An 18,856-nucleotide genomic window follows, 5' to 3' on the forward strand; every position below is an offset into this window, starting at 1 on the left:
TAACCTTTTTTCAAGCCGCAATAATTTTGGCCAACTTTGCTCCAAATTGTCTAAATGGAGAACGCTCATGAGAATGTTTCTATTATTTTGTTTAACAGAGCACAAAAAGTTGTACAAGATGGCCAAGTTTTGTTTCTCCCAACAAAATATTGCCAGAGATATTACGTCTCAAACTTCCTGGAACCTCAGAGTCATATTGTAGAAGGATGCTGTATGGGGGTCAAACAAATGACTATATCTCTGCAAGTATTGCATCGGCACATGTAACACTTTACCAATGTTCATTGGGGACATGTGTGCATGTTCACCAAAAATTTCATCAAAATCGGTGATGGTCGAACAAGGGCACTTTTCTGAAATCAGACCACTTAACTTTACCTCTACTGAAGCAACAGTCTCTGTCTGCCTTTCAAGCTGCCCAATCTGACATACCGTATTTTTCAGGGCATAAGATGCTCCGAAGTATAAGGCACACCTAGATTTTGGGGAGGAAAACAATGGAAAAATATCTGTCTCTGCCTCTCAGCAATTTGCCTCTTTGCAACAAAGAGTGCAGACAATATACACTGTTTGTGGTGTTATATTTCATACTATACTTGTACAGATGCTGTTAAAATCGATATGCTTTCTGGAAGTATAGTTATTCTCTGCTATTTAAAAGAATAGCGCTTTTTAAAACATTAGCACGGGGCCTCTTCAGATCAACCATTTATTTTAAAAAGCTTCTTCATTTTGTCAAGCTGTCTAGAATAATAATAAAACAGGCTTTAAAAAAATCAGTCTAATTATTTTGAACATTCTACAGGTATTTATAGTTATTGATTTACCTCCTTGCAGCAAAACAGCCTGATCAGCATAAGAAAAAAAAATCTGCCTCCCAGCAATTTGCCACGTGGAGCAAACAGCAAGTTTCACTTTCAATTTCTCACTATTGTCAGCTATTTGAGGCTGTAGGGGTTGTTACTGAAGCCTCTGCAAGCCCCTTTTGCTGCAGAGGTAAATTGCTGGGAGGCAGAGGCCAAAGGGTTGGGGCCCATATGTGTGTGTGTTTGTTTGTGGCTACATTTAGTGTATAAGATGCACCCAAATTTTCACCCTCTTTTTTTGGGGGGGGGAAGGTGCACCTTATACTCTGAAAAATATGGTACTTTTTTCAGTTTTCCCATATTTGAAACACTTTTTAAAGATAATTATCATACAGATCCTGCATTTTTACATAGGGACCAAAAGCTCATTTTGCTGAAGAAACGAACATTACTGGATTACACATTTGGAGAAGAAATTTGAGGATTCCCTACTTCCCATCATCCCCAAGAATGAGCCATTGTGCTAAGCAGGTTCCTGAACTAAAATAGATTAAAATATGGCGCTAGCCAGGCTTCCTGGTGTTCTGCACCAAAATCTTATCACTCTTGTGAGTCCAGAGGGGGGCGGGGCTGATTTCAGATGTGTTTTAATTTTTACTGTCTCCCCCACCCCCTCCCCGTGCCATCTGAGAGGTGTTAAAAGCATTTTGGTGTTCAAGAACAGTGTAGTAACATTCCTGTCTTTGAGTGATAGCTAGAAAAGAATCTCCCTCACCCTCCAAACTTTATTCTTCATACCTGTGGACTTCAATTGTTACTGCATGAACTTAGATAAAGCATTATAAACCCTGTTTTTGATAGTTTAAGGGATGATGGGGGTGAAAGTTCAAACATCTGGAAGGCACATACTTGGGAATAGTATCCTAAAGGAGAAAAAAAACTGCCAATTGATTTTTCTTCCAAGGTTTAATGGCCAAGCCATTAAAAAGTACTCAAGCTCACCCCTCCCTTCTAAGCACTGCAACTATGAAAACAAGCAAAGCACAATAGGACATAGGGTTCATTTCCCAGTTAAAGTTGGAGATTGAATCCTTTTAAAACTATGGTTTTTACAGTAGGGAAGCTACACTGTGATGGGCAAAGTTACCAGTAAACTACAAGGGTAGACAAATGAATTTCGCAGGATGATGAAAAGGAAGTTATGCAGCAACAGCTTATGAAAGTCTTCCTGCTGATCATTCAGCTTAACAGCAGCACAGCTCAGTTTCCAAAAGATCTTCTGTTACTCCAGCTTACCGCTGGTTCAGCGGATGTAGGATAGATGTGGGTATTTCCATCAGAGGCTGCCACCAACCAGCACAGATCCAAATATGAGTGTGAACTTCAACCATCAAACAGCCAAGTTACCGGTCCATGTTGTTTTCATCAGGTTGACTGTGGAAGCAAAGACGCAGCAGGGTCTCGCAGAAATCCAGCTCCTCCTTTATTTATTTATTTTTTCAAGTTTAAGAAGAAGAAAAGAAAAAAGAATAGGTGATCAATACATTCTTGGATTTCTGCAACTTTATACCCCTGTCAGTAAAAGTCCAAACTAATGAGAATTTTCAGTGCAGGCAGCAATCATTTGCCTTACTGGCAAAACCTCAATCTCAATACTATTGGTTTGTTTTTTTTCATTCTGTCCCACAAATGACTTTTGTGTTACTGTATTTTTCAGAGTATAAGACACACCAAGAATTTGAAGAGGCAAATTTAAAAAAAAAGTTTTTGCACTTTGTGCACTCTGCAGACCTCACGAAAACGGCTCGGTTTTCACGAAAACAGGCCCGATTTTTGTCAAAAAAAGGGCATGCATAGCCTTTAGGAGGCTTGTAGAGTACTCCTGGGGGCTGGGGGAGGGGCAAAAACGAGCAAAAAAGGGGGCATTTTTTGTAAACAAAAGGGGGGGCATGTATAGCTTTTAGAAGGCTTCCAAAGTGCTCCGGGGGGGTGGGGGATGAGCAAAAACTAGCCCATTTTTCGCTCATTTCTGCCTTTCCCCAGCCCCCAGGAGCACTCTGGAAGCCTCCTAAAGGCTATGAACGGCCATTTTTGCAAAGGGGGAGGGACTTGGGGAGGCCAAAAATGCTATATTCAGGGTATAAGATGCATTCAGATTTTCACCCTTTTTTGAGGGAAAAAGGTGCGTCTTATACTCCAAAAAATACAGTAATTCCTGTAATATACTGTTAGACAACCATAGCTAATACAGGCAGTCCTTGACTTGCAACTGGTTGCCTAGTGAACCATTCGAAGTTATGATGGACCTTCCCAATTCTGATGTCCAGGTCTCCCTTGCAGTCACATGATCACATTTTGGGCCCTCGGCAACTGGCCCAGATTTATGGCCATTTGCAGCACCTCACAATCACATGATCCTGATTTTCATTTTTTACTCGACCTGGCACTTCCTGTTTCTGTCAAAAAATGCCATTTGCAATGGATTCACTTAACAACTGCAGCATTCAATTTATAACTGCAACAGAAAAAAAAGTCATCAAACTGGGCACAATGACATGGCGATCTACTTAATGACTGGAGTGACTCACAGGTATAATTCTGGGCTCAATTGCAATCATAAATCAAGGATTACTTGTAGGCATGCCCTGACTCAGTTCTCTGATGGGACAATTTCAGACTCCCATTTTGGGTGAAGAGGGGGAGAGAAAGGTAAGACATTTTTATTTGGAAAGCTCCCATATTAAACAAGAATGAATAATTGCCTCCATCAAATACAGGTAGCCCTCAACCTACCACTACAATTGAGCCCAAAATCTAAGTTGCTAAGTGAGAAATTTGTTAAGTGAGTTTTGCCCCATTTTACAACTTTTCTTGCCACATTTGTTAAGCAACTGAAGTTTCTGCAGAAGGTTGCAAAAGAGGATCATGTGACTCTGGGAAACTGCAGCCGTCGTAAATATGAATCAATTGCCAAGCATCTGAATGGAAATCACGTGACCACGGGAATGTTGCAACGGTAATAAGTGAGAAAAATGATGATAAGTCACTATTTTCAGTGCCATTGTAACTTCAAACTTGTCACTAAACGAATTGTTGTCAGTCAACTACCTGTGTTAGTTTTCCTTAATTGTAAGTGGGGAAAAAAAATTTTTTTTAAATTTCAAGAGCTGTATTCTAGCAGGATTACTTGGAAGTGGGAGGCCTATTCCATGCCAAAGAGAGAACTCAGCAGTTACTATAACTGGAACAAAACTTGGATCCAATCGTCCATTTCCCCTTCCTTCACAGAAGAAACTGCAGGAAAGAGACAGGGAACTTGTTCCAGGCGAGCAAAATAACTATCTGAAAAAGCTTTTACAATCAGGCTACAGTCCACATGAATTTAATTTAAGGACTTGCAAGAGTCTTAGGCAACAGGTAACCCAGCCCCCCTGCAGAGCCCTAATGTCCATCAGTCCCCACTTATGTGGCCAATGTTTAGGGACTGTGGAAAGGGAGACCAAAATCTCTGCAGGGGAGCACGGGACTGTCCTTATTCATCCTTGCTCAAATGTTCTGTCCACCATCCTGTTGGCATGCACAGCAGAATAAACTCCTGGGACATTTTTGTTACCAAGAATAAAACTTTACTGACAGATCCATATAGGGATAGAATAAAGCCAGTTCTGAGGTTTTGGTGTGAAGCACATCATAGTAAAGCCCTCTTTTCCTTCCTCTAGGCCAGTGGTCTCCAACCTTGGCAACTTTAAGACCTGTGGACTTCAACTCCCAGAGTTCCTCAGCCAGCTTTGCTGGCTGAGGAACTCTGGGAGTTGAAGTCCAAAAATCTTAAAGCTGCCAAGGTTGGAGACCACATCTAGACCACCCTGTGTCCACTGTCCACCAATCCAGGTTAAGCATTTCACTTTGGGAAACAATCTGCACATTTCGAATATCTTCAGCGTCTGACCTTGAGGTTGCAAGATTTTCTCAAGCTGCAAACGGCTCACGTAAGTTCCATTTTTCCTTCCCAGCTTCCCATTCATTTTAGTCATCCTCATCCCCCCACTTAGCGTCTTTGTCAAACTGTGAGCAGAAAGAGGTGCTCTACGAGTGATCTTTAGACTAAAAAAATGGGAAAATAATCCTTTGAATCATGACTAATAAGCATGGGGCCTCATAGTGTCAGCCACACAGGTAGAACAGATGGGAAATATCACCAGATAAGCTAAGTCTATTTCACTGTGAAGCTGGAGTAATAGAATCTTGCAAATCTCCTCCATTGAGAGAATACGTATAAGTCTCCCACCGTCTCCTTAACAGCCCAAGAAACTAGGGAGGGCCCCTTCTCTTTCCCTGCCCATCATCCAACTGCAGGCTATATTGTCACTTACCTGTTTCCTAGGCATGGTCACCTTATTTCCCAGGGCTATTCCCACATTCTATTATGTCCTCATTTCGCAACCATTTACGGTTATAAAAAAGTACCTTTATTACCAAACCTCACATATTGCAAAGAAGAGCTGAAGTAAATGTGAACACTGTCATGGTTACACTTAACCACTTCATTTAACCAAGTCGCCAGTCCCAATTATGGTCTCTAAAGGCGGACTATCTGTAAGGACAAATGTAGCATCAAATCTATTTCATCTGTACTGGCTGTCCTCCTCCCACCCACCCCCAACATCCATTAAAGCCCAATTTTGAGTATGCTGTAGCTTAAAAAACATTTCATTTCAAACTAGCTTCCAGCAGTTGTAAGCACAAAAAGAAATCATGCATTTAAGTGTTACAATATAAAGCTATGGCTGCTTTTTTAAAATACTGGATTTAAATGTGTTATATCTCAAGTGTTTTAGCCAAGCTCTTTAGTCAAGCAAGCTCAGAGTGTGACCTGCATGAAACGAATATAAACAATATACTCCCTGCCGGAAAGATTACCATCAGTAGTGATGTAAAAGAAAGGATTAAGAGAAAATTAAAACCAAAAACCAAACAGTGAATAAAATGAAATGAAACAGAGAGAGTTTAGTGAGGAATCATAAAGCCTTGATCCCTAGGAATGCGGAGTGGCTTTATCAATGCCATATTGTCTACTCTATACAATACAAATAGTCCTTGACTTACAACAGTTCATTTAGTGACTGTTCAAAGTTACAAAGGAACTGAAAATAGTGACTCATGGCCATTTTTCACACTTTCTACCACTGCAACATCCCCGTGAACTAAATTTGGATGCTTAGCAATTGGTTTCATATTTATGAAAGTAAGTGGACAGCCATATAAAATCTCTAAATAAATTAGGGTTTATTACCTGTAGAATCTGACATATAATTATCTGTAGAATCCAAACAGCTAACGATTCAAGATATGACATAAGGGATCCAACAAAAGAAAGTGAGAGAATTCAAAGCAGGGATAAATTAAGAAAGAAAATAGATATATTTCAACCACACAATTTTATCAAATTTCAATTTCAATTTCAATTTCAATTTGTTTATTTATAGGCCGCCCTTTTCCCTGAGGGGACTCAGGGCGGCTTACAGTCACAAAGGGAAAGGAAGTGTGGGACAATAACAAAAAAGAAATGTGCACAAAGTAAAGATTAGATAATAAAACTCAACATTCACTCATATAAATACTCAATTTGTATTTATATGCACATACATGTGCATACAATCATCTAGGGCAGTGTTTCTCAACCTTGGCGACTTTAAATCCTGTGGACTTCAACTCCCAGAATTCCTGGGGGAGTTGAAGTCCATAGGAATTAAAGTCGCCAAGGTTGAGAAACACTGATCTAGGGAATGCTCAGTTAACCAAACAAACAAATATACCAGGGAACTGTTTTCCCTGGGTATCTGAAAAGAACAAATCAAATAGGTATTATTTAGAAGAAAAGAATTGGACAAGATATAAAAACGAACACAACCAGAGAAACTGATTAGTTTCCCAGAGCTGAGGAAATATGAGGAAGATGATCACTGAAATGCGTAGAACTTGCCTCCAGGGGCCGGGATTTATTTATTTTTTAAAAGAATGCCTTTGAGGTTTGAAGCTTGGATGGGGAAAAGAGAGATGACCCAACAGCAATGAACAGAGGGAATCAGGCCTCAGCTGAATCCCAGTGTAGCAGTTTTCTCAGTGAAGAAATCTCTGTGTGGTTTTTTTTTCTAAATGCCTTAAAGCCATTGTTGATTCCTAGCAACTGTCTGGACTAGTTTTCTTGGCAAGGCATTTGAAGTGGTTTTTCCTGCCTTCTTCTTCCCAGGACTGACAGATAATGACTGGCCCCAAGTTTCCCAGCTGGCTTTGTGCATGAAAGAGGCAATAGAAACTCGCAACATCCGAGTTTCTACTCTGATGATTTAACTACTATATCAAACCGTTCTCCTTTTTTTTATCTTTGTAAGAAAGAAATAGCTGAATAGGCAATGGATATTCCATCTGTACTAGAAATAAGCAGGGAGGTATACTAGGATGTAGCTTATCATAATAACTCGAAAGTGTAAGCCTTACTTGGGCTTATACCTGCCCAGCAGGCTAGGCCACAGAAAAACCTACTTCCCGAGTCTGTTGCAAATATGGCCCCATAACTACTTGTGCATGATGTTTCCATCTGGCAGTGCTATGGAGCCTGGCAAAGAGAAAGGGAAGGGTGGTAGTTAAAAGACAGTGCCGTGAAGTTGCTTTTCTCATCCCCTCTACTTACTACATTATGCCAATTGTTTAATTATCAAGCCCAGTGCAACCTAATTGCTATGTTCGTTGAAAACTGTCGACTGCTAACAGCAAGGGGTGGGAAAATTGTCTGTTCCGGGAAAATAGCGAACGAACCACTTCCACAAATGTAACATCGCTCCCTTCCTCCCGCTGCCCAATCTTCAATTCATGCTAAAGCAGAGAGGACAAAGCTAGAACCACGATTTGGCAAACTGGTGCCCTGTGGTTGCTCTGGATTACAACTCCTACAATCCTTCGCCAGTGGCCATATTGGACAGTACTGAAGATAACTGAAGTCCCAAACATTTACAGAGTACCAGGCCGCCTGTCTCAGTTATATAAAGAGATTCAAAAATGCAGCTTGCATTGCATGGAAAGCCACCATCTTCCACGTGTCCTTTTGGGTGTTGAACAATGGGACCCTGTATTTAGATAGTTCTTGAATTATGACCAGAATGTCCATTGTTAAGCAAGGAAGTTGCTAAGTGCATAATGCCTGATTTTGCATGAGGTTGTTAAGTGAGGTTGTTAAGTGAATCACTGCAGTTTTTTTTTCAAATCATACAGTTGTTAAATGAACCCAGCTTTCCCCATAGGTGGAAGCCAGCTGGGAAGGTTGCAGATGATAATCATGACTCCAGGACACTGCAGCCATAGTAAATACATGCCAGTTGCCAAGCAACCAAATGTTGATCACTGACCCTAGGGGTGCTGCGACATATGTGTGAGAACTGGTCATAAATCACTTTTTTTTCAGTACCATTGTAACTTTGAACGGTTGTAAAGCGAATGGTTGTAAGTCTTTAATCCCAAGTATGAACTTCAAGACAAGCATAAACATCAAGACAACCAATCAAGTGATGAGAAGTAACGAGAACTCAAATACAAAATAGGAGACGTAGGAAGTCAAAAAGGATTCAGATGTACACATTAACACTCAAAGCATGAGGAACAATCAGGGCAAACTTGAAGTTCTAATACATATTTCCTTTCCAGCTTTGTGGACCGGCTGGGGGGGGGGGGATAATTCTGCAAGAGCAGCTGGCAAACGCATGCACATGGCTCCATTTGCACAAGCAGTGTGGATGCATGCCCAGTGCCCACCGTTCCTGCAAATGGAGCATGTGTGCCTGCTTTTGGCCACTGCTCACATAAGTTGGGATGCGCATGCACACACTCACCCACTATTTCCACAGACAGGTTGCAAACACCTTATGACTCACTAATGGGCTAGTGGCCCATAGGTTGGGGACCTTCAGCTACCCTGTTCAGTCTGTGGCTCTAAGGTTTCTATTATTCTATGGTCTATGGTCTAAGTCGAGGACCACCTGTATATATACTATCTTTCTGCATTAGAAAATGTGCCCACTTAATATAGTCTGTGATGCATAAGTCCATAAATGTCATATTCCTGCAAAAAGACAAAAACTGATTTGCGGGGCTAACAGCAGAGAATCGGCAATCATTTTCTGCTCAGTTGATGATCAGTTATGGGTTACCATACTGGCCTTGGAAGTAAGTTAATGGATTTTTGTGTAAATTTATCATCAAAAAGTGCAATGAAGAGCAACTTAAGATGATTAAAGGCCTGGAGACAAATTTGCAAGAACGTTTGCAAGAATTGGGTATGGATAGTCTAGAGAAGGACTAGAGGTGACATGATAGCAGTATTCCAGTACTTGAGGGGCCACCACGAAGGGGAGGGAGTCCACTTATTTTCCAAAGCACCAGAAGACAAGAAGCAATAGAGGGAAGAGAAGCAACCTGGAATTAAGGAGAAACTTCCTAACAGTGAGAACAATAAACCAGGCTTGCCTTCAGAAGTTGTAGGTGCTTCATCACTGGAGGTTTTTAAGAAGAGACTAAATAGTCACTTGTTTGAAATGGTATAGGGCCGGGATGGCGAACCTATGGCACACATGCCACAGGTGGCACGCGGAGCCATTTGTCAGGACACACGAGGCGTTGCCCTGTCAGCTGGCCAGCATGCATGCATGCACTGGCCAGCTGACTTTAGCCCTTTTTTTTTTAGGCCATTTTTCGCCTTCCCCAGGCTCCAGAGGCTTTATAGGAGCCTGGGAAGGGTGAAAACAGCCTCCCCGCCACCCCCCATGGAGGCTCTCCGGAGCTTTAGGAGCTTCCCTGAAGCCTCCGGAGCGCAAAAAAATAATCCTACAGGCAAACCAGAAGTTTGGGAACGGACTTCCAGTTTGCTCATAGGGCTGGTTTAAGCCCTCCGGAACCTTCAGGGGCTTTCCGGAGGCTTCCATGAAGGCTCCAGAAGACGAAAAATGACCCTATGAGCAAACCAGAACTTCTGGTTTGTCCGTTGGGCCGTTTTTAGTGCTCCAGAGCCTTCAGGGAAGCCTCCGGAGGGCTTAAACTGGTCCTACAAGCAAACTGGAAGTCTGTTCCTGAACTTCCGGTTTGCTCGTAGGACCAGTTTTTTGTGCCTGAAGACTCCAAGGGCCTCCATGGGGGGGGGGGGGGGGCGAGGAGGTTGTTTTAACACCCCCCCCGGCTCCTATAAAGCCTCTGGAGCCTGGGGAGGGCGAAAAAAGCATGCAAAAAATGGGGGGGGGGTTGCACCTGTCATTCGCACATACGTGCTGGGGTCGCACATTGCATTATGGGTGCGGCATGCCCGCGCATGACCCCCCCTGTGCTCCCCCTTTTTTTGGCACACGAGCCAAAAAAGGTTCACCATCGCTGGTATAGGGTCTCCTACTGTAGGCAGTTTATGTTCTAAAATTACTTAGTAGGTTTCTTAAATTACTAAGTAAGCTACCCACTAATCCAATAAAAGTACATTATCTTCCTCATTAAATACATAATTAATTTTTAATCTTCATCAGCACGATCTCTGCCTTTATCATCTTCCAGAATGTTTTTGAAAGGAAAGGTCATTGTAATTTGTAAGAAGATGCAAATATACAATCTGGGGTCATAATGAAAAAACAGCCTAGCTCAGCTCAAGCATCACTGCATCATGGAAGTGGGGAATAACCAACAGACTGTCAGCCCAAGGCAGACACGACTTGAACCCCAAAGTTATAAATACTAAAACTACTTTAGTTACAAAGGTAGTCTTCAGTTAACTAATGTAATTGGGATTGGAAATTTCCATCACTAAGCAACATGGTTATAAAGTTCAGTGTCACATGGGTGCATCATTTAGCAACAGCAAGCATTCCTGGTTGCTGTTGTTAACCAAATGCCTCGGCCGTTAAGTGAGGACCCACTTAATCCAACACATTCCTAGCTTGCTGCCTCCCAGCCCTGAGTCTCAGTAAGCTAAGGGGCTTCCTCCTCTTAAACTGCACCCATCTCTGCTCTTTTGGATGCCCTGCCCATCATCTCTGCTCACCCTGCTTTTAAGTCTTGTGAGAAGGTCCCACACAATCTGGACAAGGCCTTGTATAGCTTTGGGAACAAGGCCTGGCACAGCCAGCAGCTGCCTTGTGAAGGGTCAGGCCAGGAGCTGTGGTTGCACAGTGGTGAGAATGTTAATTCACTAACTCACTGTTCACTACAGGAGTATCAGGCGTTCGATCCTGACCAGTTCAAGGTTGACTCAGCCTTCTATCTTTCTGAGGTCGGTAAACTGAGGACCTATATTTTGGGGGGCAAAATACTGACTCTGTAAACTGCTTAGAGAGGGCTGTAAAGCAGTATATAAGGAGCGGTATATAAGTCTAAGTGCTACTGCTATTGCTATTATCAGCAGTGGAAGAAAGATAGCAAGGGCAGCTGGGGGAAGCAAAGCTGAAGGTGGTAGCAGATGCAGGATGGCCAATAGAGGTGAAATGGGGGTGGGTGGGTAGAATAGGTGGGTAGGCGGGAATTGAAGTGCTCCTGCGGTTGTTGAATGTAGGCAAGTGCCTAAATTTTGCTTACGTGACCTTAGGGGCACTCAACAGTTGTAACTTCTGAGGCATCAGGTATAACTAACGTTTGTTCATAATTTCAAATGGTCGCTGAATGAATGGCCATTAACCAAGAACTACTTGTAGAATCTTGCAGCTGTGAATGTGCCTCCCTTCTCTCTATCCTTATCCTGAAGAGAAATAGGGAAGGTAAACTATGGATCATTTTTCAAAATCCCATTCCTGCCTTGGACTCAAGATTCCTCTTATCTGACCACTGCCTCGGCGGTGGTTCTTTCTCCAGTTCTTCTTAATAGGTTATTCTCATAGCCTATTACGTAGCCTCTCCCTGCTTAATTGAACAGGATGGGTCAATTCAGATAGGAGAAGGTGCTCCAGGAATAATTTAGGTTGCAGGCTAAAGGTTAAAACCAGCATTCTGAACTGCATCCAGAAACTTGGTGGTCAGCCTTTGCCAGTAAGGCAGAGCTGTGTGGTTTCACCATTTTCTTTTTTTAATATAATGTTAATAAGAATTTTGATTATAATAGTAAACACAATACAAACTAAACTTAGAGAAAAAGAAGAGAGAAAAAAAGAAGAAAAGGTATAGGAAAGGGAAAAAAAAACATAAAGTGGTGACTTCCAACCTTTATCACAACAAATATCAACAAGTTTAGTAACTTTTCACTCCTTCTAAGGTTACGAACTAATTATCTCTTTATTCCATTTCATATCTATAATTAAATCCATAAAACATAAACTTTTCAGTCCTGGGATCAGCAAAATGTCCAGAAGGAATTGCCAGAACGGCAAAACAATATCTTACTTTTATGTTTTTATGTATTTATACCCCACCTTTATTATTTTTACAAATAACTTAAGGCAGCAAACATATCCAATACACCTTTCTCCTCCTACTTTCTCTACAAAGAACCCTGTGCGATTATTTTGGGCTGAGAGAGTGTGACTGGCCCAGTCACCCAGCAGGCTTTCATAACTAGGGAAGAATTTGAACTCATACTCTTGTTTTCTAGCCTAGTGCCTTAACCACTGGACCAGGCACGTCCAACCTGTGACCCATGAGCTTCATGTGGCCCTGGAGAGCTAATAATTCATCCCCAGAAGATCATAAATTTTTAACATTATGTAATTTGCATACAGTACATTCACTTTATTATGCATTTTATATTTGTCCCAAGACAATTCCTCTTTACTCAATGTGACTGAAACAAGCCAAAAGGTTGAACACCCTTGCACAAGATCAAACTGGCTCTTGATCAAATAAGCCAACTTTATATTTCTTCCTTTTACTTCTAAGTCTGAATCTCTAATTCAATCAAGTGTTGTTATAGGATTTAATTTCTCTTTGATTTTTCTTTATCCCATTGCACATCATTTCTTTTAAGGGTTTAACAGGCTTCTTTTGTAGATCTAGTAAGAAAATATTTCCCAAGTCACTCTCTATTTATATTTTCCTTTTAAGTTTTCAAACATCAGGGAGTTTCTTTTGTATATCAAAAAAAGGGTCCTTTTTCAGATTGTTCTCTTGGCTTGTCATTTGTAGCTCCACTTCTGATACTTTCTCTGTCTTGTTAGATAACATTTGCTATAAATCTGTCATTTACACATTGACATCTTCTGGACATAATCTATCCACAGAATCAAACATCATTACTGGCATTGTTGATATTCTAGCCACTAACTTCTGGCTTCATTCTTTAAAGATCTCCTTTAATGTTTCCGATGTTGTTTTTTGTCATTTTGTAAACCCCAGTATTAACTGACATCAATAACAGGCTTATATTTTTTTCCTTCTGCTCAAAATCTCTAATCCCCCTTTAAACTGATGTTCAGCTTCTAAAATCCCAAAGTAACTTACTTTTGTTATGTCTTTCAATAACCAGAATAGCCAAAATAATTCTGTTTCCCACAAGAAACTATTTTTATAGTAAATTCTAAAATCTTAGCAATATTCCAAATTTATCTGAATCCGGCCCACGGGTCTGGCCTGGAAATATCAAAGGACCGGCCCACGGTGCCTCTGCTGGCTGAAAACAATCCATTTTCAGCCAGCAGAGCGCTATAGGAGGCCATGGAGGGCTAAAACGAGGCACGGGGAGCTGCATGCAAGCCCCTGTGCCCCATTTTGGCTGGTAAAGTGTTGCAGGAGGCCGTTCAGGCCAAAAACAGGGCAAAGAGGGTTGCGCGCTGCCTTCCCGTGCCCCATTTAGGCCAGCAGGGTGCTGCAGGAGGCGTTCATCCTGTCTCCTCCCGCCAGCCCGTGGTGGAGAACAACAATGCTGATCTGGCCCTCAAAGAAATCCACCTGTTCTATTCTGTTCCTGTCCTATCCTTATCTAAAGTGATTCTGAGGTTCCTATTCTTTGGTCTTTTATTTAAAAATAAAATAATTAAATATATAACTCCTAGATTTCACTGTCTTTGGCGCAGTTGTAAGTTCCATTTTCATTATACTTCCCCTGGAACTTGTTGCCTTCATAATTTTCAATTTGGTACAGATATTTATGTTTTCTCCTTTCTTTATCGTAGAAGTCCCAAGGCTACCCCCTCCCCTTTACTTGGAAAACCATCTTTCTGGCCTACATCACTTTATCCCACTTTGCCATTCTTATCAAAATATTTCTCAAGATACTAAAAAGTAATGGAGACAAGTCTTTCTTGAGCATAAGAAAAGTATCAGTGAACTGAAAAAGTGGAGAGGACAGTAGAAAGTAATCTACTGATCCAAGCTTACCTGGAATTCTTCTTGATTTCTAAGCAGCCGACAGCGTTCCTTTAGCAGATCCTCCAGTGCTAATTCTGGTTCCTGACACTCTCGCACACCTTGGGGGAAATCTGTTACCAGACTGGAAAGTTCAAGGTGGCATACCAGTCAATCAGAGGGGAAGAAATAAGCAAAGTTTAGAGATGGGCAAATTGGAAGTTAATAATTTCTAAAAAGGAAGGAAGGAAGGAAGGAAGGAAGGAAGGAAGGAAGGAAGGAAGGAAGGAAGGAAGGAAGGAAGGAAGGAAGGAAGGAAGGAATTTGAGTGTCTTTTATTCATTCAGTAAAAGATAACAAAAGGGGGAAAAAATAAAAGAAACAGAAGAAAAACAGAGAAAGGAATACAACATATTGTATCATGGCATATATTGATCATATGCGATATGTATTGATCATATACGTGACCCGACAAATGCCCGCCGACAAAACCGCGGCGCTAAAACCGCGACATCATCAACGCGCCGACAACAGCGCGATTTAAGTTAAGGTAAGTGTTAGGTTTAGGGTTAGGTTTAGAGCACACTTCTGTTGGCGCGCTTCAGCGTTCATTCGTCGGCGCAATTTAGAAGTTGCGGTTTTGTCACCGCGGTTTTATCGGGTGCACTTTTGTCGCTCGCCCTTTTGTCGATGAACCGATCATATATAGTATAGACATGGATAACTGCCATACTTTTTGTTAGCTGAGAGATAGCCAAATGTTTTTGGTTTTATTTAGCCATTTATTTATTTATGGCTTCATATGACCTGTCAATTTGCAAACATGTGAATCTGGGCAGTGTACAATGATAAAAACAAAACTTGAAATAAATAAGTCAGGGCGCATCAACATATATTCCACTTTCTGGGATGAGCTTCTCTAACATTTTGTCCCTGATGGCTAAGGGAATAGCCACTTCTTCAAAGTCTTCTTAAAAGTTTATCAGGATCAGGGCCAGTCAAATCTCAGGGTGGCTCAAAAGGCTTGTAAGCTAGCAGGGCTGGGCCAGCTGAATCTTGGGTTTTAGATTAAAATGAAATCTGGAGCCCAAGAAAACACTAAGGACACAGCTATATAGTCATAATATTTTATGCTGCATTTAGCAGATCCTTCGTAAAATGTAACATGATGAAAAATCTCTGTGAGCTAATCTTGGATAAAAAACCTAATATCCATGTAATATATTAACAAACACAATCATGACCTCAAAGAATGGAGAAAGAATTGCTTCCACTCATTGCTCCCCCCAGCCATTCAACAATCTTAGTCCCTTCCCTACTCAAATGATAAGCAATATTTTATAATTACAAAGTTGTATGTATGTATGTATGTATGTATGTATGTATGTATGTATGTATGTATTTAGCCATTTCAGGCGAACCGGTTGTTAAATTGCTGGCTGGCCCCACCCCTTCCTGCCCTGCCCCTTCCAGGAATCCCCACAGAGGTCTACTAGGCCAAAATGGGATGGGGAGGGGCACCCCACGTGACCTGTTTTTGCTCTTACAGATGTACAGGAGGCCGAGCACTGCCTGTCACACCCCCTGGCCACGGCCACCATGACCACACCTACCCAGCAGGCTGTTAGGGCAGAGAACCGGTTGTTAAATTATTTGAATCCCACCACTGTTGTGTGTATTGCATTTGTAAGCCATTCAGTGTCCATTGGCATATGTAGCTATAATAAATTTAAATAACGAGCCAATTGGATTTAGCGGTGAACGCACTAGGTTATAAAACACAACACTGTGAATTCAAGTCCCCATTAGCCATGAAAGCTAGCTAAGTGACTTTGAATCAGTCACTCTTTCTCAACACAATCCACCTCACAGGGTTGTTGTTGGGAAAATAGGAGGAAGAAAGTATATTGAAAACATTAGCTGCCTTATTTGTAAAAATAACAAAAGTGGAACATAAAATAAATAAATAAATACTTTTTCATTCAATTTCGATATCCTCGTCTCAGTCAATGACCGGACGACTTACAATAATATGTGTGTTTGTGTGTGTGTGTGTATATACAGTGTGTTTGTGTATACACACACACACACACAAATACATACCATTTACCGGTAAGTACTAAAAAACATTTTAAAACAATAGTTTCATTCTCAGGAGTCCATCCACTTGAGTTTCATTATTTAGAGCAGTGTTTTTCAAACTTGGTAACTTTAAGAAGCGCGGACCTCAATTTCCAGAATTCACACACACACAGCAATCTGGCTGTGGAATTCTTGGAATTGAAGTCCCCACATCTTAAAAGTTCCCAAGATTGAAAACAATGTTTAGAGCAATATCCAGAGTTTAGCAAATCCCAGTGGTTCCCACAGACGGCAAGCACCGTAATAACTGGTGAAGACACCAGAGTCTTCTGCAGCTCTTATAATGTTATCCTTGCTCTTTTGGGGGGGATCTTCCTCTTCGCTGCGCTATCTATTTGACACAGATAGTCCTTCGCCTGTTCTGCGAAGGGACATTTTCCCCACATCCAAATCCCACTTCTAATTCTTTGACTTTCACTCCTGTTGATACCTGCATAGGGCTCCCAGGACGTGCTCATGGAAGGTACTGTGTTCAGATCGGACCAGAGCCACCAGTTGCTGAACCATGCCCATGGAACAGAGAGTCTCTGCAGGGAGAAAAAAGCAGACGATGTTAACTCCTCAAATGAAAGTAAAAGTTCCTTTATAGCAAGGGTCAGCAAACTCTGACAAGAGGCCAAATCCAAATATAGGTAGTCCTCAACATATAACCATCTGTTTAGTAACTGCTCAAAATTACAACTGCCCTGAAAAAAAGTGACTTCTGGCCATCTTTCACACAACTGTTGATCATGGTTGATCACGTGATTTTGATCACAGGATCCAAATTCAGGCATTTGTAGCAAGACTGGATAAAATGTATAACAATGTATCCCCAAATTGCTGGAAATGTAATCAAGTACCAGGCACCTATTACCACATGCGGTGGACATGCTAAAAAGTGAAAGAATTTTGCTGAGGTATCCAGATGTGGTTGGAAGAAAAGACTGGACAAAGGTTAGCATTGAAACCAGAGTTACTTATGTTTGGAGTATAAGACGCACCTTTTTCCCTGAAAAAAGAGGGTGAAAATCTGGGTGCGTCTTATACACTGAATACAGCATTTTTAGCCTCCCGAAACCCCACCCCCTTCACAAAAATGGATGTGCAGAGGGTTTAGGAGCCTTGCAAAGTGCTCCTGAGGCCTGGGGAGGGCAAAAAAAAGCAAAAAGGGCCATTTTGTGTCTCCCCCACCCCCAGTCTTCAGGAGCACTCTACTAGCCTCCCAAAGCCTTTGCATGCCCCCTCTTTTTTTTTTTGCAAAAAATGGGACTGTTTTTTGCTCATTTTTGCCCCCATCAGCACTCTAAGAGCCTCGCAAAGTTCTGCATCTCCCCCCTCCCCTTTTTAAAATAAAAATGAGGTGTGCAGAGAGTTTGGGAGGCTTGCAAAGTGCAAACCTTTTTTTTCCTAATGTACCTCTTGAAAATCATGGTGTGTCTTATACTCCAGTGTGTTTTATAGTCCGAAAAATAAGATATTCTTATTAGGAATCATAACATGGGATTATAGTAAAGAATCAATATATCTAATACTACATATTATAACAGCAGCAAGAATGGTATATGCCCAACAATGGAAAAACCAAAATATACCTTCAGAAAGGGGGATAATAAAGAAAATATTTGTATGTACAGAAATGGATAAATTGACACTAGAAATAAAAAACAAAGGAGAATCCAAATACCATGATATATGGAATAGATTTTACCAATAGTTGGAAATGAGAGGTGGAAGTTGGATCAAGAATTAGGATTTGTGAATATGGAAAGTGATGTAATATATGTAAATACAAATGAGTATATTAAAAATTAGTAATGTAACATAAGAGGACAATAATACTTGTGTTTTATCTGTATAATTATACTTTAGTATATATGCAGAGATATATAATGTGTCTAATATTTTAATAATTTTTTTTTTAAATCAGGCACTTGTCAACTGGGAGGTATGTACGATAGTTGCACTATCCCAGGTCATATGATTATCACTACCCCAGGTCATGTGATCCCAGCGGGCTTTAAAGCAAAGTCAGTGGTGCAAGCCAGTTTTGGCTAATGACCATAAGATTCACTCAACAACTGCAGTAATTTGCTTAAAAACTGTGGCAAAAAAAAGGTTGTAAAATGGGGTGCAACCGACTTAACAACTGTTTTCCTTAGCAATGAAAATTTTGGGCTCAACTGTGGTTGTCAAGGTCTATCTGTACCTCTTTTTATATGGTTCACAAGCCAAAACTGGACAATTTGGTGGCTGATCACCAGGTCTGAGTTGCAGTCATTCGTAGGGCAAGGGGCAGGGCTGGGGGGCCCTTTGCAATGGAAGCCTATCAGCAGCCTTCTTGTTGGTTGGCTGGTGCCCTCCAATGGCTACCAAGTTTTCAGCCTGCACAATTACCAGCTGTGCCTGCAAAGGCAGAGGAGAGGTGGGATGAGCCGTAGTGGGGTAGTGGTTGAAATGTAGTATTGCAGGTTAACTCTGCCAATTGCCAGCGGTTTGCTCCTGACTGGCTCAAGGCTGACTCAGCCTTCCATCCATCAGGTCAGTAAATTGAAGACCCAGATTGTTGGGAGCAGTATGCTAATTCTGTAAACTGCTTAGAGAGGCTGTAAAGCACTGTGAAGTACAGGTAGTCC

The 18,856-nt window shown here is 41.3% G+C and overlaps 1 protein-coding gene across 4 annotated transcripts in view; it reads right to left on the reverse strand.

Moving 5' to 3' along the window:
- Positions 1-260: 260 nt before the first annotated feature.
- Positions 261-18,856, reverse strand: part of HSPBP1 (HSPA (Hsp70) binding protein 1) — a 31,643-nt gene continuing 13,047 nt past the window's right edge. For all 4 annotated transcript variants that reach the window (XM_087713866.1, XM_087713868.1, XM_087713867.1 and 1 more), the window contains 3 exons: positions 16,672-16,768; positions 14,133-14,244; positions 261-2,287 (listed from right to left, as the gene is read on the reverse strand). In XM_087713866.1, coding sequence (XP_087569992.1) covers positions 2,210-2,287; positions 14,133-14,244; positions 16,672-16,768 — 287 coding nt within the window. In that variant the 3' untranslated portion in view covers positions 261-2,209. The remainder of the gene's footprint in view (positions 2,288-14,132; positions 14,245-16,671; positions 16,769-18,856) is intronic.

Source organism: Thamnophis sirtalis, unplaced genomic scaffold, assembly GCF_051295495.1.
Source record: "Thamnophis sirtalis isolate CommonGarterSnake01/CBP01778 unplaced genomic scaffold, rThaSir2_p1.2 scaffold_4, whole genome shotgun sequence".
Taxonomy (NCBI): domain Eukaryota; kingdom Metazoa; phylum Chordata; class Lepidosauria; order Squamata; family Natricidae; genus Thamnophis; species Thamnophis sirtalis.